The sequence below is a fragment of the Amphiura filiformis genome, chromosome 19 (genome assembly GCF_039555335.1).
Source record: "Amphiura filiformis chromosome 19, Afil_fr2py, whole genome shotgun sequence".
Taxonomy (NCBI): domain Eukaryota; kingdom Metazoa; phylum Echinodermata; class Ophiuroidea; order Amphilepidida; family Amphiuridae; genus Amphiura; species Amphiura filiformis.
In genome coordinates, this window is record NC_092646.1 from 25,596,231 (window position 1) to 25,621,961 (window position 25,731).

General features: G+C 35.8%; 1 protein-coding gene across 1 annotated transcript in view; it reads left to right on the forward strand.

The window, feature by feature from the left end:
* LOC140140466 (uncharacterized) overlaps positions 1-25,731 on the forward strand; it is a 115,160-nt gene that overhangs the window by 17,278 nt on the left and 72,151 nt on the right. The window contains exons 4-11 of the mRNA XM_072162225.1: positions 1,397-1,556; positions 3,400-3,717; positions 7,812-7,913; positions 10,560-10,625; positions 16,290-16,358; positions 19,432-19,452; positions 22,514-22,555; positions 24,739-24,840. Coding sequence (XP_072018326.1) covers positions 1,397-1,556; positions 3,400-3,717; positions 7,812-7,913; positions 10,560-10,625; positions 16,290-16,358; positions 19,432-19,452; positions 22,514-22,555; positions 24,739-24,840 — 880 coding nt within the window. The remainder of the gene's footprint in view (positions 1-1,396; positions 1,557-3,399; positions 3,718-7,811; positions 7,914-10,559; positions 10,626-16,289; positions 16,359-19,431; positions 19,453-22,513; positions 22,556-24,738; positions 24,841-25,731) is intronic.

Consider the following 25,731-nt stretch of genomic DNA (forward strand, 5'->3'; position numbering starts at 1 on the left):
ACGAATAACATTCACCTGTTGCATGCGGTTCTGCCATATGCAGGAAGAGCCTTGGACTGGCAATAGACATGCAAGGAAGTATTGCGTATCTTTACGCAATGTTATATGACTGGTTCAATTCCCATTCATGCATGCTGCCAAATCGAGGTTCTCCTCGCATATGGTGGAACCGTGCAATGGGACCTCATGAATTTTACATCCTTATCTGATGAAATTGTCAAAATAAATAAAAAATAAATGTACATATTTATATAGCACTTTATGCCGTAAACAGCCTCAAAGCGCTTTACATTTATTCCGCCGTCAGTGGAATATGTCAAAACCACGTTTGCAGCCTACAAGTGGTGCAGGGTCCATCAGTCAGGGGCGTAACCAGACCTGACCTTCCGGGGGGGCAAGATTGAAAAAATTTCCCAATTCTTGAGCAAAAGTCGCGAGCGGCGATGCGAAGCGTTAAACGGGTGGGGTCCAGGGGCAAAGCCTGAAGCTCCTGGTTTTTGGCATATTAGAAGCTAAAAAATCAGTGTTTCAGAGTACAAATTTCAAATTCCTCTTTCTTTCCCTTTCTCTTCTCCTTCCCTTTTCTTCTCCTTCCCCTTTTTCCCCTCTTTTTCTTTTTTCTTTCCCCTTTCTCTTCTTCCCTCTTTTCCCCCCTTTTTCTCTTCTCCTTCCCTTTTTCTTCCCTCTTTTCTCTTCTTCCCCCCTTTTCCCCTTCCTACTTTGTTGCTCTTCTTCCCAGTTTTTTTGTGTCCGGGGGGGCAGCTTGCCCCCCCCGGCCACCCCACTGGTTACGCCACTGCCATCAGTACAACGACTGTGACTACCTGGGTGGGGTGAGGCAAAGTGCCTTGTCCAAGGGCGCAACACGGTGGTGGGACGGGGAATCGAACCCATGCATGTCGAGCAAGCTCTCAGATTATGAGTCCAAGGCTGTAACCACTGAGTGTCACTACCCCGGAGGGGGTACTCACATGAAAATGTGGTATGGGTATGTGCGGCGGTCTCTTTTTCAGGCTCTCGGGCAGTTCTTTAAGACCCACATTTGGATCATGCTCCAGTTCTTTGAGCCTCAAACTCTAACAATTGTAGCTCTTTAATCAAAATTGATAAAATTTTGGATTTTTTTAGCTCCAAAGAGTCCAAAGCCTATCATTTGGCCCAATTTTAGTTCACAAGACCCATCAAAAATGTTGAAATTTCAGTTCATCAAGCTCCTATTTTGCCCAAAATCAGTTCTTAGTTCCCAAATTTCGCCGCACTCCCATACCAAAATTTCAGTTGAGTGCCCCCGGGGTCACTACCCACTGTGGAAGATATTTCCAAAATCTTCAACAGGGGTAGTGTGGATTTTAAATGGAATACCCCATTATGACTTTTTTAACTTTCTTTACTGCAGGTTGTGCATGCATGTGAATCCAAACAATATTGTGAGATTCCAGCAACTGTAGACTATTTTAGCAATCACTACCTGGGTGATCCATGCCCTCATACCAATAAATACTTGAAGATATTCTACGAGTGTAGATATGAAAAGCCAAAGGAATGTGACACAAAAGGTAAGCTACCTATATCTATCATTAAAGAAGAAGACCCGCCAGAGCAGTTCATCTGGGGTGAACCAAACCTGCCTGGTTATCAAATTAATCAGTGATAAGATTATCTCTGAATTGGACATTGATGTTTTAATGTTATTGTATCAATTAGCACCTGTTAAATTCAGAGATTAACTGATTAATTTGATAACCAGGCAGGTTTGGTTCACCCCAGAAGAACTGCTCTGGCAGGACTTCCTCTTTAAGATCTAAAAGCATTTTGTGATTCTCGCATTCTCTTTTTAGGCAATGTTTCATCAGTTGATATCCACAAAAAAAGCTTCCAAATGTCAGTTGATTCTGATTTTGCATTTGCGAGTTATTACATAGGCTTCAGTGTACTTTTAGGAGTGTGCAGTTTACTTTTGGGAGTGAATAATGATAATACAATAAAACATGTGATAGGTATGAATGGTTGTGATTAAATAAAATGCTGTCAACCAGGATCGAGGCCTCCATGGGGTATTTTGCATAATACAATAAAACATGTGATAAGTATGAATGGTTGTGGAATCAAACTAGAGACCTGTCCCTCCGTCATCTTAGAATAAAGCTGCCATTTCAATTGTTATGCAGTTATTAACCATTCCAAAAAAAAATACAGAACTATTTTTTTTTTTATATTATCCGATTTTGCCAAATGAAACATAGCTTAATCCTAATCCTTTAGGTAGTCCCAACTGGCAATAAAAGTCAAATTTTAATTTTTGGAAATAAGAACCAAAAACATTTGTTTTTAGAGTGTTTTTCGACCTTATTCGTATTCTGTGACAATCAGGCCCAAAGACTTGAACAAAGACTAATTTCAAGTTATGCATTCTAATATTTGGAAAACATATTTTCCAATCTTTTTCATAACCAATTAGAAAAAATTATATAATATTAAAATTATGAGCTAACTCTTAGCCTATACTCAAGATTTTGAATGCTTAGACTTATGCCAAGTCTTACAATTTTGTGCTACAATTGTAAGAAAACATGCAAATTGCATGTTTTTGGACCATTTTACCTTAAATTTCACAAATATTAAAATTTGACTTTTATTGCCAGTTAGGACTAACTAAAGGATTAGGATTTAGGTATGTTTCATTTGGCAAAACAGGATACTATTTTATTAATACCAAAAAATTAGTTCTGTATTTTTCTGGAATATAGCATCAGTTCTATTGTTGAAATCCTTAACCCTCTATACATGGGTGTCAACTGCAGACGACAAGTTCTAAATTTTCTTTTAAAAAATCATTAATTTCAGAATTGTACATTTTCATGACCACATTCAAATGAGTACAATTTAACAAGGCCTGCAGTATTGGTTCAGTGGTTCCTGTGATAGTTGTTGATAGTTATGTGCTTTTTTTGTTAATCTTGTTGCAACTTTCATGTTTAGAGAACATTAAGGTACACTATAGGGGTACCTGAAAATTTTGTGTGAAAAATTATAACTCTAAATCTGTGAATGTACCCTTTTAAATTATAATTATGTGATTGTAAAGTGATGACCTATAAAGCCAATTCTCTTCCAAGTAAATTTTATTGTGTTTTGCTCCCAAATTAAATTGCCTTTATAATTATTTCTGTTGCACAAATGCCGTTCTTGGCCCAATTAGACCAGATGATATCACATAAGACTCTACTATGTGCCACTATGACCGTATGACGGTATCTCTTCAAAGTGAATTTCATTGTACTTTGCTCCACAAAATTGCATATATGTTTCTGTTGCACAAATGTCATCTTTAGTCCGGTTAGTCATCTTAATGTTAGCATCTTAATGTAAGCCTTAATTGTTGTGACTTTTCTTGAACAGATGTGCCATACATAGATGCCTATGCATGCGAAGGACAGCCCTTAAACATCCAATGTCCCAATGAAGGCGAAGTCATCAAAATCCTCGATGCCAACTATGGTCGTCAAGGCTCTGACATCTGTGAGTACAAGCCTGGTGATGACTTGGCTTGTGATAGTGATGCAAAAGCATACGAGATGCTTTGTTTGAGCTGCCGTGGAAAACATGAATGCGAGATGCTTGCTTCTTCAGAAATCTTTGGCGATAACTGTGCCGGAACGAATAAATACCTCTCAGTGAGGTACAGGTGTTTTGATCCACTCACAGAGGATGAGCAAGGTAAGTTTCACTTAGCACTCTGTATTTTTACCCGGTATTACCTTGTAACCCACAATCCGATCCAGGCAACAACCAGCACGTTTCTACTGGTATGCTTTTATAAGGGTTGTGGTGTGTACCGGAAGTACTGAAAATATTTACCTGACCCCAAGCTGCTTTTAAGGTCACGATGTGATACATAAAATGTACATAAAGGAAGTTCAACACCCAGCAACCGTTAACCGGTGTGTTTCCACTGACAGAAATACTGGTTGTCACACCACATGGTGTACCTCATAAGGTGGATCACGGTTGCCGGGTGTCCACACCGCATCACTCTGAACCGATCTGATTACACTGAGCACATTAACCAGTAACAATCTAAACTAAACCACATTACCCACCAACCGTTCCCCAGTAGAAACAAGCAGATTATGGTTATCTCAAATGATGTTCTACCCGCAAAGTGTGTGTTTGCGACTGGATAAACTGCTTTAATTACCATGTACATTGTATGCTTTGCAAAAGCCTTCTGGCATGTTAGAAAAGCAAGAAGAAATTGAAAAAATATCATGTTCTCTATTATGTGAAAGAATTCTGCAGTAGGACTGTCTATGTTTACACATTTCACGTTTAACCGACCACAAATTGCACTATCCGTTTAGGAAACTCAATGACGGTTTTTAATTAAATGTTAAAAAAAAAGGGGTTTTTTTGCTTTTGGAGTGTCCCTGGACCTAGAGCTAAATGCTAGGATTTTTTATGGTTGACATTAAAAAAAGAAACATGTGCCCTGTTTTTAATACGCAAAGTTATAATTTTGTGTTCATGTCATACTCTATTAATGATTTCAAAATGAAGACTATGTTGGCATTGGCATTCAGTGCATTTTGAAATCATTAATAGAGTTGACATGAACGCAAGTTATAACCTTGCATATTAAAAACACTAGGGCCTATTTTTCTTTTCTTTTTTCCCTTTTTTTTAATGATAACCAAGAATGATCCTAGCATTTTAAATTAGCTCTTGGTCCAAGGACACTCCAAAACTAAAAAAACAAACTCCGGTTTAGGTTTATAATAATAATAATATAATAGTTTCATGCTGCAAAAAAAAATAAAGTTTTGTGCCAGTCGTAGACTAGGCCAAAAAAATATTGTTGTGTTGCCCTCAAGTGGGAAAATGGGAAAGTTGGGTAGGACGGTCGGATTTAGTTGTTTTTTTTTTTTGGTTTTTTTAAACCTTCAGTTTTTAAAAATCCCCTCAAATATTAAATAATACTTCAACAACTCTTCCTATACCTTTGTACAGGAGCCAACCTGTTAAACTGTGATGAACCCACACTTTTACTGTAGCGTATACGCGAACGCGAGGGAGACTACGCGTTACGCGAGAGCGCGTAAAATTCGTCAGGCCTGGAACCTTTGTGTGCGTATGCCAGCTTACAAGTTGAATTCAGTATTTTTCAGGTAGCGGCTAAACATTGCCATTTTATTCTGTAGTTTTATTGCTGATATCAAAAGAGAAATCATCAAAGTTTTTGTAAGGCTGAGTGGCAATGATTAACTGACATTCCTCGTAAAATAATCGTGAATTATACGATATTTAGCTCCTTTTCGTTGTTGAAAGGGATTCAATCATGTTTCATCGTTGTTCATCACCGTTTAACAACTCGCTCTGCGGGTAAACCACGCAGACGACGCTGCCGCATCGTTGTTAAACGGTGATGAACAACGGTGAAACATGATTGAATCCCTAATTCTTCAATTAGGAGACATTTGTCAATTTTGACTTCTGGATACCTGTTGGACATCAATTAATGACTAGTTTTTAAATAAAATATTAATTTAAAGTGAAAACTTTGATTTTTTGAACAAATCTGTAAAAATCATCATTCAAAAAAAAAAAAAAAAAATTGCACCCCTGATTTTCCAGGATTTAGGGTCGGGCGGTTGAGGGCAACACAACAATTTTTTTTTTGGCCCTATGCCATAGTTCATTTGATAAGATAATATGTTATTAAAGTGGGTAACCCTATCGGTTTAGGATATGGATTCTCTTCAAACTTACATACAATATACAAATATTGACTGCTATGAGGGCATGGTTAAAATTATAGGTTTCAAGGTGATCTCAAAACCATGACTATGCCCCGAGGCGTGCAGCCGAGGGGCATAGTCATGGTTTTGAGATCATCGCGGCCTATAATTTTAACCATGCCCTAATAAAAAGCAGTCAATATTTGTTTTATATACCAAATCTTAAGATTCTTGTCATCTGTTTGGTTAAATGCATCGATTTTGGGAAGAGAAATTAATAGTTTCAATGCGAACGGCACACAGATTACAATCTGCGATTTTTATGTATTTATAGCGCTGTGAAAACAATAACGCGCGTAATATCATTTTACGCTGGGAAAAACGCGCGCAGTTTGATCGTGGACGCACGTGACCGGTCCATAGTTCATTTCCATGGACCGGTCCATAGTTCATTTTGCGGGCATAGTTAATTCAATGACTGCACTTTCAACCAATCAGATGACAGGAATCTATATATGAGGTATATAATGTCAAATATCATCCCCTTTATGCATCTATGTGAGAAAACGGGAACAATTTCAACGTAAATTTGAATAATTAGGAAGCCAATATGTTGGTACGCGTGAATTGCATTCTGGTCAGGCATCCCGAAACAACGGCCGAGTGCATGTCCCGATGGAAACAGGAAGTGTTTTGCTATGGCACTGACCAGTTTTATTGATCACAAAACCCGAGTAAAAATTGAGTATGTGATTTGCCCTGGGACTTTGTCCTTTACACACATTGTCAATCATTCTCATTGTTTATTTTTATATTGTTATCAATCCAATCTTACCAAAAGCACCAAGCATGGAAGTATGAGACATACGTCCGTGCACCAAGTGAGAGTTTAACTATTGCACCAACACAAAGTGCCCTAAATTCCACAGATAGTTGTGTACGCTGTAATTAGTGGTAATGGCACATACCGGCAGGATTTATATCACAGGATCTGGACCAATCACAAGCCAGATCCATTTAAAGATGCATCACTTCATGGCTAATTTGATAGTCCAGAAAATGGCCAGCTTTCCATAGATGTTAAGCACTTTAACCGCAATCCATAATCTAAAGTCAGTAGTCCAAATAGGAACCTAGCAAAAAGAGGGATTATAATGACTGAAAAGATCAGTTGTGAAAATCTAACAATTGTACACAAATTAAGGCCTAAAAAATTTGATTGGCGTAACCGAGCGACCCTAAAAATAGGCCTGACCCTAAACTTGTTGTCTTATTGTTTTGCAAAAAAAGAATAAAAAAAATTTTTAATTAAAATTTAAAAAAGAAAAAGAAAAAAAAGTTCCAAAACCATTATCATTCGCCATTTACAGCTTAAAATGTGTGTAAAAAAGAAATTTAAAAAAAAATTGCCGACCTACCTACCCTAATTTTTTTTATATTACGCCAATCAAACAATTTTTTTAGGCCTAACACAAATCAGAATGTTCTTTATAAATGTAATAGCCAGAGTATGGACAAGTGGACTATGGAGAAGTCAACGCCAACACCATTTGCAGAACTTTCAATTTTGGAGAAATAATGTTTAATGACTATAAAAGCATGCGCTTTACCAAACCCTACTTATTTACTAATTCTATAAATATTTGAACTTACTTACAATTAATTAAAATAAACATGTAGAAGACTACTCATATTCTTTCAATATTTATTGATTTTTATTCAGAAACAAGTAGGAATTAAGACAACTAACAACAAATCACACATAAAAAAACAATAGAAAAAAAAGTAGCAAAAATGGTTACACAAATTATGCAGTCACTTCTACCCAGTCACAATTATAACATGCACAAGGTCACAAAGTAATCCAGAAACATATAGTCTACAAACTTTTATAAATAAAACAAAAATACCAGAAATCTAGATGTCAAATCTCCATTTACGAAAATGGCAAGAGAGTTTGTTTTTCTTTTTAGCGATGAAATACTCAGAATCACTGTTTATTTTAATAAAAGCCTTAAGACCAATTGTATTGGGAGTTTTATTTGACTACTCATATTTTACTTTTGTACATTCAAGGTAATTCAGATGTTAGAAACAATAAGGACTATGAAAGAGGAGGAGGTGGACGAGGGCATGGTGGACCAAGAGGAAGACCAAGGAAGCAGAGGAAGCCTGGAGGTAATTAATCATGGGAATGGGCTATTCCAGTTGAAATCCACCCTACCCCTGTGGAAGATTTTGGAAACATCTTTCACACGGGGAGTATGTTTTTCAAATGTACAATGTAATTGGTCATCGTAAATCATTTTGAAATCCATACTCCTGTATTATGGTTTGTCCTATATCTTCCACAACTGGAGTGAGTATTTCAAATGGAAGTTACCCAATTGTCTATTTAAACTTTTTACTCCCTCTGTTGAAGACTTTAGCTAAATCTTCCACAGGGGTAGTGTGGATTTTAAATGGAATAGCCCAATGTCGAGCTAAAATTTACAAAACATTTCACACATTTTGATTATAGCAGGTCATAGCTTTCCTTTCTGGTGGTTGTGGTGTTGAATATAGTTAATGCCTGGGACTTGGTGACATGTGAACGTTAATCTACAGAGCTTACACTTATGTTTCTTAACCCCCTGGACATTACTGGTCATCTAACATCATTTCTGATTGGTTGAAAACTTGAAATGCTCATTTCAATTGCCAATTATGACTAGGCTTTAAACTATTTAAACTTGTGTTGTTTGATGGAAAATTAATCAGTTTGTTGAATTTGATTAATATAATACGTACGTAATACATACATGACCTATTAGGCAAAAAAAACCCCAAAGTTTGTTTCCTGTAGCGCGCTCGTATTACATTCTTGATGGCTTATTTTGCCCATTAGAAAAAACCCCTCAAAAATGGAAAAATTGCAAAAAAAAATACTATAAAACACTACTGGAGTAAATATTTACACATTACACAACAAACAAGCGTAGTGAAAATTATCATACATTTTTTAATACTTTTTTAATCTGCAGGTTGAAAGGGGATCATAAATATTCTTGAATATGAGGAAATGTGATTTTTTTTGTGTCGGAGAGTCCCACTGTAAATTCCCATTCCAATTTGCAGCAAAAAAGGTGTTTATTTTTTTCATTTGAAGACATGGATTTAAAAAACAACCGCATTTCGTATTTGCATTTGACCTGCTACAGGAAACAAACATGTTTTTTTTGGCCTTATCCATATAAAGATACACACATATACCCACAACCCCACTGGTAAGACCTGTCAACCTTATAATGAAATACAAAAGCAAAAAAATGAGGTCAGTAATTTACTGTCAAAGGGCGGTTTCTGACCTAAGCGGTTTGCACCCAGTCAGCTGTGGGCTGATAGATGAATCACTTTGAAATATATTGGGCTATTCCATTTAAAATCCACACTACCCCTGTGGAAGATTCAGCTAAAGTCTTCCACAGAGGGAGTATATGTTTCAAATAGAATAGACAATTGGGTAACTACCATTTGAAATACTCACCCCATTTGTGGACGATATAGGTAAAGGGGGAGAATGGGTGAGAATGGGTTTCAAACTGATTTACTCTGACCAATTACATTTGAAAAACATACTCCCCTTGTGGAAGATATTTGCAACATCTTCCACATGGGTAGTGTGGATTTCAATTGGAATAGCCCATTCAGGCTTTTTGCACATTTGAACTGTTATGTTTGGTGAGAGACCATGGATGTCCACGGTTGATTGTGTGTCCACAGTTTTCAAAGTCTTATACACCCTGTGCACACCCCCACACGCTACTGTGCACAAACAGTCACACACCACCATCTAATTTTGTGACAGCTGCATGTGTGTTTTTAACAATAATATTTTCAAGGTTTTTGTATGGATCTTTCAGCTTTGTTTTGAGTGATTCTATTGATTATGAGAAAAACAATAACTGTAATCAAAGTATGCATACAATGCAAAGGTGTTGAAACAAAAGTGTTAAACAGATGTTATCAACACCTAGGGCATAGAAAACAGAAGAACAAACATTGTTAAATGAAAGCGGCTGAACTGAATAGTATAAGTTTATGAAGTTTTTAAAAATATTTCTGATGAGCTTTTATTTTATGATAACTTTTTTGTCTTCGCATACATTATAGTGGACTTAGTGGTGGTAGTTATTATTATTGTTATTATTATTATTATTATTATTATTATTATTATTATTATTATTATTATTATAATTTTTATTATTATTATTTTTGCATTCTGAAGATATAAAAATGTATTTTAGAGCTTGTGTTTAACATTTTAGTTGTTTTGTAATGTTACATGTAGTTGATTCATTTTGACACCAAAATTGTCTGATTTTTCATATTTTGTCGAGTTTGCTAGTAAATAAAAATCCCAACCGACTGACCCAATTGTTAAAATTCATTTGAGGGCAAGCAAACAATTTTTTTTCTTGGCCTTACAGGGGTGCAGGGGCACTTAATTTGAACTGCTGAACTTATGGAACTATATATGGGCTTGCTGGATTGAAATTTCCACATTCTTTTTGAGATCTGTGAACTAAAATCAGGCCAAATTATAAGCTGTGGAGCTAAAGAAAATCCAATGCTTTTGCAATTTGGGCTATCTTTTAGAATACCCTACCATTTTTTACATTCACAGTGTATGTGTATGGGTCGTTCATAAAAGACCCCCATTGAAAATCTACAGTGGTAGGGTATTCTAAAAGAAATCCGCAATTTGCCATATGAACAGAAAACTGTTTTTACATTCTAGGACCTAAAATGTTTTATAATTTTGTTTCTGTTTTTGTCATCTAGTGGAAGAAGAAGAAGAAGATGAAGAAGATGACCTTTTCGGCGGCGGTGGAGGCGGTGGCTGGGGAGGTGAGTGATCATCATGTCTTCAAAAGGACATTTAGTGATTTTGAGTTCGCACATTTTTTGTTTGTTTATGTAAACCCTTTCACAGGACTCATCACATCAAAATAGGGCACTTGCCTTCAAAATTGGGTTATTCCAGGTGAAATTCATATCCCCTATGGAAGACAAGACAGGTCTTAATCTTCCATACAGGGAGTGAGAATTCCAAATGGGAATACCTGAATGGGTGACTATTTGAAATCTGCACTGTGGGAGATTAAGGTCATGTCTTCCATAGGGGGTGTATGGATTTCAAGTGGAATAGCCAAATGAACATTTAGATTCCTTGTCCTACAGCACTAATTTTTTTGGGATTCAAAAACAGTATCCTGTTTTGCCAATGAAACATTTCTAAATTGTAATACTGTAGTTGGATGTTACTGATAATAAAAATAATTCCAATTGCAATATTATGCTAAGTTTTGAAAATAAGAGCCAAAAACATGCACTTTTTGTGATTGTGCTATGCTGGGATGTAGTTTTGAGAAAAAGTGCAAAATATGTTTAGCATGTATATAAACATATTTATTCACCAATCTTTGGTCAAGAACAAATAATAATGAGACAAATTTAAAGAAATTATCAAAACTGATACATGTGAATTTCAGTGACTTTGGCCTGTGACTTAAGCTACATGGATCGAATCCATGGGTTCCTACAGTCACCCATGGAAAACAGTGTACTGAATAGCTGTACACCATGTCCATATTGAGGGCCGATCTGAGGGCTGATGACACACATTCGATGGGTGTAGACTTAAGCAAATATCAGAACAAAATCTTCAGACAAACAGCTGGGTTAGGCATAAATTCCGGTGTTAAAATGCCTAACTCAAAATATCCTTTATGATAGGTTTATGGCAATGTCATTACTACAGCAGGTGCACATGCTAATAAAGACATGATTTTGGCTGAAAAGTAATTTAGGCAAAATTATCGTAGCAGGGTGACGAAATATTACAATTGGACTTTTACTGCCAGTTAGGTCTAACTAAAGGATTCGGATTATAGTTATGTTTTATTTGTCAAAAAAGGATAATATTTTTATTATATATTCCAGCTGTATTTTTATGGAATCAGGCCTAGAAGTATCTAGTTTGCTTTAAAATGGACAACTTGCACATTAATAACTTATTTTGACATTTGCTAAACAAGTTACCTATCCAGAGTCAGTGTTGAACAGCAGCGTACGTAGCTTGCAACACCATCACGGCGTCTTCATTCAGCGTAATTAATGTTTACACCCCTCTGGTCACATGACCACCTGGTGGGGGGTAAAATGACAGCAGAACCGGTCAATACCATCAGGCTGACTTAGTCCATCCCAGGGACAGAACCCTGGACTCCAACAAATAACCATACAATGGGACATTGAGAAAAATCAGCAATATGTGAATCAAGATATGCAATTTATGCTGTTAAAACAAGAACAAATTGAAATCATGCGAAAGAAATTTAAAAATCTAATCAATAAGAAGTCTTATGTTTGTGTCCTGTTGTCACCATAGACCCTGTTCACATTAGGAAATTTTCTTCCTTCGACGAAGATTAAAATTGCTTCGTTCAACAAAGCTAAAAAGGTTGTTTCGACAAAGAAATACTTCGTTCGACAAAGCTAATTTTGTAATGTGTACGCTCGCTTCGTTCAACGAAGGAAAGTGATCATGTGACAAGTGACCTTCGCCGGTTTTAATAATAGCCGGGCGTTAATAACTTCGTTAATTTTCATGAAATGTGTACAATGCAATGTCTTCATTCGGTCTTTGTTCAGCATAATGTGTAGGCATGCTTAATTAGTTAATCAAGATTAACTTATCTTTGTCGAATGAAGAAATTTTCTAATGTGAACAGGGTCATAGATACAAACCATATCCAGCTGTGTCAAGATAAAAGAGAAGTGAATAAAGCTGTATAGTCACTCACATGGCTGATGACTGCTGGCATGAAACCTAACTTTTAAAGTAGGCGAAAGACTGGATTTCTAAGGTTGATTGTGTGTAACAAGGAAAATCCACTTTTGAGATGCAAAAATCTTCCCCACCCCCCCTGCACACACACCCCCACACCAGTGTTGTAGTCGAGTCCTGTGTATGAGTTAGAGAATAAACAATAGGAATTTTTGTTTTTACTATCCTCTACCGTGTAATAGATGACAGGCAGGTCTAATATTTTGAGTAGTGGATGCCGGCTGCGCCGCTACAATAAGAATATTGGACCTGCCTGTCGTCTATCATAGGCAGAGGATAGTAAAAACAAAAATTCCTATCATTTATTCTCATTCTTATTCAGTTAAATATTATTTTAATAACTGTAAACTGTTTTTAAGCAAAAACTAAGTTACCGTCATAAAAACTTCCCTTTCTATAAAATGAACGAAACTTGTGTACAACTTCACATATTTTGTTGCGCGTACTGCTAGCATGTTCGCATATTCTGCACTAGTCTACGCATATAACGCAATACATGCGCGCAATTGTACAAGCGTGTTACGCATTATGAACACTCATGATGACTTGGGGTCGTCTACGGCCTGATAAAAGGCACCTGAAATCATGCGATTGTCCAATCAGATTATGTGTCTACAAACTAGACCACTGACTAAGAATCCTGCGTATTTGAGTCGACAGTCTTCACCATCTAATCTGATTACAAGTCCTTGGCATCCAAGTCCCGAGTACAAGTCCTCAATGTAAAAATCAAACACTGTATTAAAGTTTTTTGGATTTCCTATTACTTTAGAGCAATGTGTCACATCCGGAAGTCAAATATCAGTCCATCAGACACATTACACAATTGTGACATGATCAAGGGGAATGAGTTGGATGTCGCTAATATTGATTTTGAGATATTAGCAAAGAAAGTGTTAAAATTCTTTTGTTTTATATTGTTTTCAGCGATTGATAAATTAACATAACTTCGCAAAGAAAATTTGTATCAACATGGAGTTTTCAGTTTCTGAAAGCTCTAAATGTCCTTTTTAGAAACTTGTGTAAAACTCATTTTTGACCAGGGTCGACATGTGACTCATTCCCCTTGATCATATCACAATTAACCCCCTGGAGACTTGTGGTCATCTAACAGCAATTCTGATTGGTTGATAACTTGAAATGCTCATTTCAATTGCCCTTTATGACTAGGCTTTAAACTATTCATAGTCAAACTTGCATTTGCAGATGATTTTATTAATATCCTCCTTGATTGGTTCAAAATTGGACACAATATTTATTTTGGCCAATCGGCAGGTAGTTCTCATGGGGTTAAACTTGCTTGCTGAGAAGAATGGCAGAAGTGGGTTTCTCTGATTTGCTGATTGCATCACATCATGAAAAACTATGAAAATTTCATCTGGGTGCAGATCCTGGGAGCAGCTCAGGTGAACAAAGTGGCATTTGCATCTAGAAAATTTTGCATCAAATATGTCAGGGTTGGTAGAGGCTTTATCAACCAATGTTATACAGTATTGATGCTGAGACCCTGATACCAAAAGTAACTTCAAGTCATATGCTTTCATTGTTTCATCTACATGGCCGGGAGATACGATCGACGAGGGTTCGAGCCTTGGGCTTGCCTTGGGTGAAAATTCTCTTCCTCCCAAAAAGTTCCTATATGGTCAGAAATCCTTCAATTCAGTTCAGAAATTTAATTTCAGAATTTAATTGAAGAATTTCTTCTCGCCCCCATACACTGCTTATCACGTGCAGATATAGGTAGTGTATGTGCTTCGTCCGTGATTCGGAAGTCACGTAAAGCCGTTGGTCCTGTGTACAGGAAGAGTCAAACCCTGTGCACGATAAGTGTCAGAACTATTCGAAAAGAGAAGGGGGACCATCCCCGGTTCTGATATCTGCAATCAATCCTAGGTTCCAGGATCGTGCATAGGTAAAACTGTGCACGTAAAGCCTGTGCGTTGATACTCAACCATTTAAGGTAAGCACGTATAAGGAAGGAAGGAAGGGGGTCATTGGGTCATTGACAAGGGGATATCATGCATGAGCATCAAGTCTCAAATAGCACCCTAAACAACTTGGGATTAGTGAGGTCTGAAAATGCACCCCTAAACAAGTATGACAAGTGTAATTTCCTACCCTAAACAAGGATTGGCATTACCCCCCCCATTAAAGCAAGTAAATCAGTCATTTTGTTGACCCTAAAACCTATTACAACAACTGGTAAAATGCAAATTCAAAAGTTTGTTACTTCTTTATTCCAGGCTACATTTGTCTCAAAGGACCCAAAACACTGTGATTTATTGTGCAAGTTATACCCTTATTCTTAAATTTCCTTTTAGATTCAGATTCAGATTCAGATTAAATTTATTTCAAATTCGTGGCCCGTAGACCAAATTACATGAAATATTACATTTGCATTGTTTACATTAAAAGACATAAAAACACATATAAAATATAAAAACACCATAAAATTACTCAAAGAAATTAATTGCACTTGTTGAGGCAAAATCTCACACTCACTCATACAGCTCATACACCCCTATATCTCCACACACACCTTACATACACCCCCACCCAAACTATCAGCCCTCCATATACACACACCCCCACACTTTTAGATACCCTATTCATGATACGTACGTACAGTGTACATGATCATGGAAAAAGACCCTTTTTACGTGAATCTTTTGTCACACATTATACCCCATGGTCAATAACCAGTGGCCCCCCCTGGGACGGGTGTAATATTGAAACATGAGGGTTTTTTGTTGTTTTTTAATGTAAAAATTACACCATTTAAATATTAGTCAGAGTTTGAGTCCTGCAAAACCAAGTCCAAACCGGTCCTTGAAAAAAGGACTCAAGACCATCCTCCAAAAATGTGTCATGCACAAACAGTCGCCCACCACCACTTCTTGTTTTTAACATTGATATTTCCAAGGCATATAGATCTGTATTCACACTTATATTGATTGAATGTTTGTTCAGCTTTGTTTTGAGTGATTCTATTGATTATGAAAAACTCGTTTATACTAGGGAAAAGTCAACAACTTTTTTGAAGTCAAGTTCAGTCGAATTCAGGTCTAAACAGGTACAGTCGTTGTTCAAGTACGACTGAAGTCAAGTTCAAAAGTCGTTGTTCAACAATGCTCCTGAGGTTCATTAAGTCGAATTCAATTCAACCTTGTCGTGGTTTATGAAGTGCGTCTTTTCCTGGTTTAAACAGTCAGTCAAATTGAATTCGACTTTTGCATGCGTGTCGCTGACCTGGCAAGGTTCCGCTGTTCTTATGTATTTTCGTACATGCGCAGCATACTGCAGTGAGTGTACATCCATGCACAATCATGCAAGTGTCTGAACGTATCTTTTTTGATTTTTGCTAATTTTGCTTTAAATTGATCGACCTGAAATTGAAATGGCTTCACAAGGTTCCCAACAACTTCAACAAACTCTGGGTAAAATGTGGACTGAAAACGAGTCAAATTTTGGTTCGGTCGCATAGTATAAACACCCAGTAAAAACCACAAACACGAATTAATTTATGCAAATCCTCTGTCTTAATCGAATTCGACGTCAAAGTTTGAATTTGACTTTTCTATAGTCTAAACGCGGTCCTAGGATCATTTATCAATAATTACGTATCAATTTATTATAATATCAATGTTTATCTGCTTAATTAGGTGGTTCTAATCCTGATGAAGATGAACTAGGTCATACTGTGCCAAGTGAAGATGGCACACCTCAGCGAGGTAAGAAAGAAATGAATATTTATTGTGAATACAATGTATACCGTACTGACATGAGTATAGTCCTACCTCCAATTTTTTTTTTAATTCTAGAAATGTAAAAAAAAAAAACCTTTTTATTTTTTTGGTCAAAATTATTTTATAACTCAAAAATTCTTGTCATTTGATTGATCAAATAGTATTGATTATTTTTGCTTTCTTTAGAAAAAGACTATTGCAATAGTGAACTTACTATTGCAATCACACACAGCTACCATGGCAATGCTGTGATATACGCATGTTTATAGTGAGCGCTGTGACCACCTCAACTGGCCAGTTAAATATAGTTCATATATTTTTTTTCCTGGTGATTTATATGATATTAAATGGAAGAAAAGGAATTAAAATATGAGTTATATAAAACAAACAAATATTAAATGTTTTTATTCATTCATTCATTCAATTCATTCATTCAATGGAAAGAATATTTTCATTCGGTTAAATATGAACCGCTCCATTCAACGCTTGGTATGGATATATAGGGTGTGCTCCTAAGAAATTTGGACCCATCGATGTACGAAAAGTAAATGTTTTAAAACAACTTTTCCCGAAATTGTTAAAGAATGGTCATTTGAATCATCTGAGTTTGTTGCTAAGGACTTTTGAGGATTTACAGAGCCAGCTAGATCATAGGAAGCTATAACCCCAAATTTACATAAATTTGTCGATTTTGCACCCCTGAAAGTCACTTTGCCCCCCCAATTCCCACCTGAAAAAAATTCTGGTATATAACCATGATAATAGTATTCAACTTCCTTGTATTTTTTTGTTCTGAGCAACCCAAATAGCCATATCTCTGGAACTGTATGTCTAATTATTTGGTTCTCAGCAAAATGTAGCTCTAAGAATGGCTTGTGTAATGATATTGAAATCTGAATTTTTTTATTTTGAACAACATCAAAGTCATTTAGTTTAATCACATCACATAATCAATGCGGTTATAGCAATTTATAATTAAAGGCTTAATGTACGATTTCCTTCAAATTTTTAATTTGTCATTATACTCAAAATGCTGAAATAATACTATATAATGATCGGGAATGGTTTCTGTCCATTTTGAGCTGAAATAACGAGGTAACGTGAAAGAAACACTGCTTGTTATTTTGGCCGTTTAACACACAGTTCTATATGGTAGGACATAAAGTCATAATTTCTTGAATTATGACTTTATGTCGAACTTTGCTCTGTTTACCTACAAACACAACAAATTTGGCTGATTCCATTTAGGTGCAAGTTGTGACATGTGTAAACATTACAAATATGCAAAAAAATCAGGTTTGAAAAAAATTAACCAAATTCATATTATAAGATCGTACATTATGACTTTAACTGTGTAATTTTCAAAATAATGACTTTTTTCTTATTATTTTATGTTTCTGTTTATTTTTGGCAGGTCAAGGAGGACCAAGGGGTATGTATACACCAACAACAATTTGACATCAATGTTCATGTATTGTATACAGGGATTTTTCACAGGGCTTCTATTTTCATGCTTTTGCAGTTAAGGAATCAGATAGCAACATTTGCCCAGTATTTTTTGTGGGACCCAAAAGCACATGCACCAGACACCGAATTGCATTCTGAATACGAGGAATGTCCTTCTGATATCAAATAATTTGGATTTTTTGAAATGTGCGATATAATAGAAATTTTATTGCAAATTATTAAAAAATTGATAGTTTTAATATTTTTGATATTTAAAAGTCATCAACTTTATAAAATCAAATGATATGTACTTTTATTAAGGAATCAGATAGCGTTTGCACTGTATTTTTTGTGGGACCCGAAAGCAGGATGCATTTAAAAGAACAGCATAAATCCATTAAATGGGTGCATGATAACCTAATGCTATAGAGCATATGCACAAGGCAGTTTGTCAGCACTCCTGTGGCAGGACTACAGAAAAGCTCTCAGATGTAATAACCAAACTCGAGATGACATAAACTCCAGGCATAAACTATAGCCCTAAACTACACTTGGCTACCATATGTGACCATCCACCACAAAGTGGTAGTAAATTCGGCTATAGACCATTTTCTGTTTATTGCAGATTTTGTAACAATGTACTTTCAGCTTTAGAATGACACCGCAACCAGCTTCATCTGTCATCTGGAAGTGAAGTTATGGTTCATCAAAGGTCACATTTCTTATATATTTTACATAGAAATCCATATATTGTTTTTGATTGTATCTCAAAATGGAAAATGCCGACTTTACGACCAGTTTGTGGTGGATGGGCACATATTATATGAGCCCCTTCATATCTAACTATTTGTAACTCAACTCAGATCACCTTTTATGTGTTCAATATCCAGCATTGAACTGAGCCTTGGATGTCCAGTGAAATTCTTACTGACATAAGAGCTCGGGACAATTTTTTGCACATGTTTAAAAATAAGAAAGACCCTGAGCTGTATTCCAGTCACTGTATAATTAGAAATAAAGTGCAAAGACATATTTAGAAGGCAAAAGCTACTCATTTTGCTAACAAGATGAGGAAAACAAAAACAACACCAAAGCTCTTTAGAAAGAACTCAAATCCTAGGGGTACCGCACGAAGAATAAAGATCAGTCTCAAATTGTGTTGAATATTAAGGTGGTAATGGAGGTATTTTCTACAAATTAGGAAATGCTTTGAGCATGTTATAAACAGATTAATTGAGTAGAGTAAAGTACACTGATCAATATGCCTTTTGTTTGAAGCAAATCGGACATACGGTTTTCATAATACATCAATATATATTTTCTTTGTATCTTATTGTTTTTGTCAATAATCAATATAGTTAATAAGCTAAAATGACTGCAAAGGCTCATTAATATGTAATTTTTGCCAATATTTTGCTAAAAATCCATGCATTAATGTTCAGATATTGAAATCTGAAATTTTTTATATTGATTGACATCAAACTTATTTAGTTTAATCACATCACATATATCAGTGCTGTTATATCAAATTAATTTATTATTAACTTTGTGATTTTCAAATTAATGACTTTTTTTTTTTTTCTTTTTATGTTTCTGTGTTTATTTTTGGCAGGTCATAGTGATGTCAAAAAGGGTATGTATACACCAACAACAATTGGACATCAATGTCCATGTAGTGTATTGTATACAGGGATTTCACAGGGCTTCTATTTTTATGCTTTTTGCAGTTAAGGAATCAGATAGCAACGTTTGCACAGTATTTTTGGTGGGACTTGAAAGCACATCAGACACCAAATTGCATTCTGAATACAAGCAATGTCCTTCTGATTTCAAATAATTTAGATTTTTTGAAATTCGCAATATAATAGAAATTGTATTGCTTATAATTGAATATATGAATACAAAAGCCACCCAAGTCCATACTTTGACCAAATTGAGTTAAGCATGGGAAAGTGTTGCTATACATAGGCCTGTCATATGTATGAAAGAACAACTCAAATTCATACTCTGTGTCTATTGAGCATGTGAAAAATAGCATGTATTAAAGAATCAACCCAAGTCCATGATTTGAGTCTTGTAACACATTGATTGAAATCCAGTATGTATAAAAGTCCACTTGTAACACATTCATTGCTGGAGAGTGAATTTTGAAAAAAAATGGGTTTAATCAAGGAAAGTGTGTGGTTTATATTACATGGCAGAATGCTTATCAACATTATACATAACTGTGTGCTTTAATTTGTATTATAATACTAGTGGTAATCTCATTCCAACATTATTGTCTTTGTATATGATTCAAAAAACCACCCAAGTCCAGAATTTAAAATGAACCCCACGAAGTCCCTGAAATGCTAATCGTCATACCTAATACAGTTTAACCCACCCATTTGCACGTAAAACTTACCATATTGACCAGGTAAATTTAACTGAAGGAATTAAAATAATACACCGGGTTATTTCTCAAAATCACTTCCCATGGACTTGGGTGGGTTTTGGATTCATGTATTCAATTAAAAATTGATAGTTTTGATATTTTTGATATTTAAAAGTCCTCAAAGTAAACTTCTAATGATACATGTATGTACTTTAAGTGTGTATATGGAGCAGTTTACTTTTAGAATGGTTAAATATGAAAATATCAATTTTAATAATTTGCCATAAAATTTGTATTATATTACAAATTTCAAGAAATCAAAATTATTCATTATTCAATTTGATGTGCTATCACATCCCACAAAAATACTGTGCAAACATATTGCTATCCAAGCAGTGCCGCCGACAGGGGGGGGGGGGTAACCGGGGGCGTTACCCCAGGGCCCGGGGCCTGTAAAAAGTGAAGAAAAGATACTTTACTAACGCAGGGGCCCGTAAAAGGTTCAGAAAAGATACCTTGCAATTAAGGCATATTTTCTTTGCTTTTCTATACAGGCTGACAAAGGTCTCTTTTCTTAGGCCTAAGGTATCTCTTCTTCACTTTTTACAGGCCCTCCGAGGTCTCTTTTTTTTCTTTTTATTGGTCCATTAATGTATTCTTTCTTTGCTTATTAAGCTTTTTACATACTCACTAAGGTCTCTTTGCTTTCCTTCACGGGCCTATGGTATCTTTTCGTTGCTTTTACGGGCCCACTACGGTCTATTTTCTTTGCCTTTACGGGTCAAGTATAAGGTCTGTTTTCTTTGCTCTCTTATGGCCCATAAAAAGCAAACAAAAGTAACGGGCCCGTAAAAAACAAAGAAAAGAGACGTGCATTTTATAAAAAATACAAGATAGCCTGATACACTCTAGTAAATATTTCACTTGGATTAACTCTTTGCTTTTGCCAAAATTATCATCCTCGATATAATGAAATCATCGAGAAGTCAGGGGAGTGCAGCTTAATCGTGGGAACACAAATTGCAAATTTTTCACATTATGCCTTTCACTTTATTATTTGATCATTTACCTTTTAATTGGCAATTTTCCGCGCTTCGCACAGAGTTTGTTTCAATAAGTCTAATCTGGGAGCAAAAGCGCTAATTCAATTACAAATTTTTGTGCGTTTATGCCGCATTTTGTCCAATTCACGGTTCATATTTGGATCATTTTAGCTTCAAATTTGCTTTAAATTGGCAATTTTTTTGCACTTCGCGTTGAAGTTGTTAAGAGAAACTTAATCTGTGAGCAAAATGCCGTTCAAATTGCAAATTTGTGTGCGATTTGCGCGCATTTGTCTCCTTCAATGTTCATATTTGGCAGCTAAACATGCTACTTTCGCTCCGCTGCAACATTATATGTGACCGTACAGCACGAATGAGCCGTAAATGTCCTCAATTGTATTCTGACTTACAGTGTAAAATGGGCATGAAGGTCATATTCATAGGTATTTCAATTTGGTGCTACGTGTATCTCATTAAATGAGGTACACGTAGCACCAAATTGAGGTACCTATGAATACGACCTTCATGCCCATTTTACACTGTAACTCAGAATACAATTGAGGACATTTACGGCTCATTCGTGCTGTACGGTCACATATGTTCAAAGATTTTACACCAACCTCTCTCCCCAATGTTACACAGAAATGTATGACACTGTTACCCCCCCCCACACACACACACACTTATGAAGTCCTGCACCGTCATCACTGATCATAGGGGCCCGTGCTTCACATTTCCCCAGGCCCGTAATGGCTCTCGGCGGCACTGTATCCAATCCCTTAAGTTCACAACTGCAAATTAAAAGCCAGCAAAAATATTTTCAGGGCTGAATGTGTAGATATTTGGAAGCATGAGTAAAACAAACCAATAACTGTTCAGAAAGGTAAAAATCTATGTAAAAAATATAACATGGCTAAAATATTGTACTTGTAATTTTTCATGTCTTGCAATTCTGAACTGTTGCGCTTTGTTCTTAAAGTTGCGATTTTGAGTTATTATACATATAGACCTCTGCATGAATAAACATATTGTATAGTCTGTTTTTATTTTCGCAGTAGTTGTGTAGATGTGAAAAGCATTCTTTTCCTCTCCTACATAATTTCCTTTAATGTATCGTTGCCCTGTCCTCCATCAAATAATCATTTAATCATGCATGGTATGTGAAAATAAATCTTGATGCAAAAGTAATAATTTAATCCTTGTATAGCAAGGGTTGTCTAAAAAAAGGATCACCGGTTGCATCATGTACAACCTGTTTGTGTGATTTTATTTTTTAGATACGCCAAAGAAGAGGAGGAGAAAGGGAAGGAAGAAGAAACGTAAGTAGCCAACTCTATTGGGCTATTCCAGTTGAAATCCATACACCCCCTATGGAAGACATGACCTTAATCTCCCACACAGGGGGTGTATATTTTAAATGGAGGCACATATTCAGGTAACCCCGTTTGAAATACACACGACGTGTGTGGATGATTAAGGGGGTGTATGGATTTCAACTGGAATACCCATTGATCACATACTGTATTGTTTGTTTTAAACATTCCTCCTCCAATAAGCGCCCCTACCCATTTTCAATGACAAATTGAAAAAATGCAAAAATTTACACGCCATATCATGTAAATGAGCTTAAAATTTGCATCAGTCATGTGACCATCGCTAAATTGCATGGACAAAACCTATAATAACTCAACTTAAACATCCATCCAGTTTATTGCCTAATTAAATAATTAGAATTTCATCCGATTCTTGTTTGATGATTACTTACTGATTTAATTTTGTTGTATTTACTGCGAAAATATTATGTTCCAAGTGGTTCCGTGAGCCATTAACGCCAATCCAGGGGGCAATCAGCCTGAATTGTCAAAAAGTGAATGAAAAGACCAAAAAATTTACCATTTTGCTGAAAGGTGGAGGGGACACATCAATCCTGCCCCCCCTCGGATTGGCGCCCATGCTGTGGGCGCCGCAATCTTGAAGTGAGTGATTCTTCCAAACTTTGTAGCCAATTTTAAGCTTTTTTCACTGAAAATGCACTTCTAGATACCCCATTTTGGAAAAATACAATCCCAGGGCATTTAATACAAACGATACGGTATAGTCAGGTTATGCCCACAACTGGGATGGCTGATCGACATTGAATACCTAGCAAACTCAAAATATTCTTGAATATATTTTTGTAAACATATGTCAAAAAACAACATTCTTGGAGAAGCTCTTGAAATTTGTATAAATGAAGGCAATTTGTGTTAAATTTGGCCAAAAATATTGAATTTTGATATATCGATAGGCCCAAATTTCTTGGAAAAAAGGTATATTGATGAGTCCACTTTCAAATTCCGAGCAGCACACCCAACCCAAACCAAACTTTGTCTACTTTATTTAACACGTACAATATAGACCAGAAAGGTCAATTATATCACTCTTAATGTGGGTCTAGTTTTAAAAAGCCTAACAATTTCCGCCGATTATGAGCTGATCAAAGTATAAGTCATGTGTATGATCCTTTCCTGGGTGAAGACACACCCTCTTCAGTCGGGATATGTCCAACCGGAAGTAAGGATCAACAATCATCATTCTGATGATTATGCCTATCAAACATAGTAGGTTAAACCATCAATATGAGTTAGGCCTGTTATCGACACATGATTTCTAATTCAACACTTCATCGGGGACAAAAATATGACAATCGACACATAAACTCGTAATGAGATTTTAAAATGCTGGAAAAAAAATCGATAAATAAGCTTAAAATCACGGCGACATTGCCGATTTCCGGTGTAAACATACTTCCTGGTTCGTTCTACTTCCGGGTTCGGGTTAACTTCAGGAGGTAATTTTTGACTTTCTGATGAAAACTTGATCGTATGGTAAGCTTATTCGAACAAAATAGCATGGAAGTGTTCGAAAAAGGACAATTTATTTTGACATGTCGGATTTAGGGTCATATCGACGATAATACGACACATACAACAGTCGATAACATGCCTAATATGAGTTAAAGTTTTGGTTTTGTTCAAAAGAAATCTGTTATAAGGCTAAAAAAAATTGTTATGTCAAAGCCCACGCGCGCATTAGTTTTTCTTAGTGCGTCCATGTTAGCTGAAACGGCAAATTCATTTTTTTCCGTCTTGTTTTCTTGCTGTAAAATCGTGAAATTCTGTGACAAATTTGGAAGAAAAGTTACTGGATTCGATACTTGCACTTGTTTATAGGTATAAAACAATTGATATTTGGACTTCAATTGTGTAAATCAACCACAATTTTATGCAGTGTACTTTTGAACACTCAAAAATGACATCTTAATTCAAAATTTCAAAAAAATCTTTAAAAAAATAAAAATCTTTAAAAAATCCTCATTCTGCATTCGTTTTTGAAACTGCCTATCGATATACCAAAATTCAATTTTTTTACCCTGATGTGGAGAAGATTGTCTTTTAGAAGATGGTCCCTTACAACCATAGCAAGAAATATCAATATCCAAAATATTTTTGGTTACTTATAGCTATACCTAATGATCCACAACCAGAAGAAGAACCAGAAGATGAACCAGAAGATGAACCAGAAGATGAAACAGAAGATAAAACAGAAGATGGACCTCATGCAGGTAAAAAAGAGATTAATATCATTTTAAATAAAACCACCTTCATGATTTAAATGCAGGGATTTATAATGCATGATTTATAGTGCTCTTACAAAGATGTAATGGTAAGAACATATGTGACACAATCTGGTCCATGGGGGCCAAAGGAGGCATTTTTGAAAATTGAGTTACTGTAATTATTACATTATACATACAATAGGCTATCATCTACTGAAAATACCAAAGGTCTAGCATACTTGGTTCTAAAGTTACGAAGTTTGTTGATGTCTATTTTCTTATGTATTTTATTGTTTTTTACACCATATTTTAACCTTTATCTCAGTTTCAAATTTGCCGCCTTTGGCCCCCATGGACCAGATCATGTCACATATGTAAGTGGAATCTCCAAACGGTTAATATAAATATTTTCAAAACTTTCTTCATGATTTAAATGCAGGGATTTATAATGCATGTTTTATAGTGCTATGCCCACATTTTACAGACTGTTGATGACCACTGTAGCTCCAATCATTCCATAAGATCTCACACCACCAAATCAGAGTCCCATAGAGATATGTGCTAAATTGGCCTTAAGAAAACATCATTTTTTCTTCACAGGAGCGACTCAGTTTTAAGCGACAGCTATGATGGTTGAAATCAGCCCTTGCCTGATCCCTCTGGCTGGGAAAAAATATAGGTTGACCGTCATTATTTTTTACGACTGGCCCTCAAAGTCTACGATGTCTGGGAATTTCCTATTTTTCAGGCAAAACCATGCCGGTGTTTCTGTAAAGAAAACGCTGCTTAAAATCATTAAAAGTTATTCGATCTCTCCCATCTGTGGTACACTTGCAGGAATTAATATTACCAATTATGACCAATCCAAATTTGCCTAAAATTATGCAAATTTCTGCT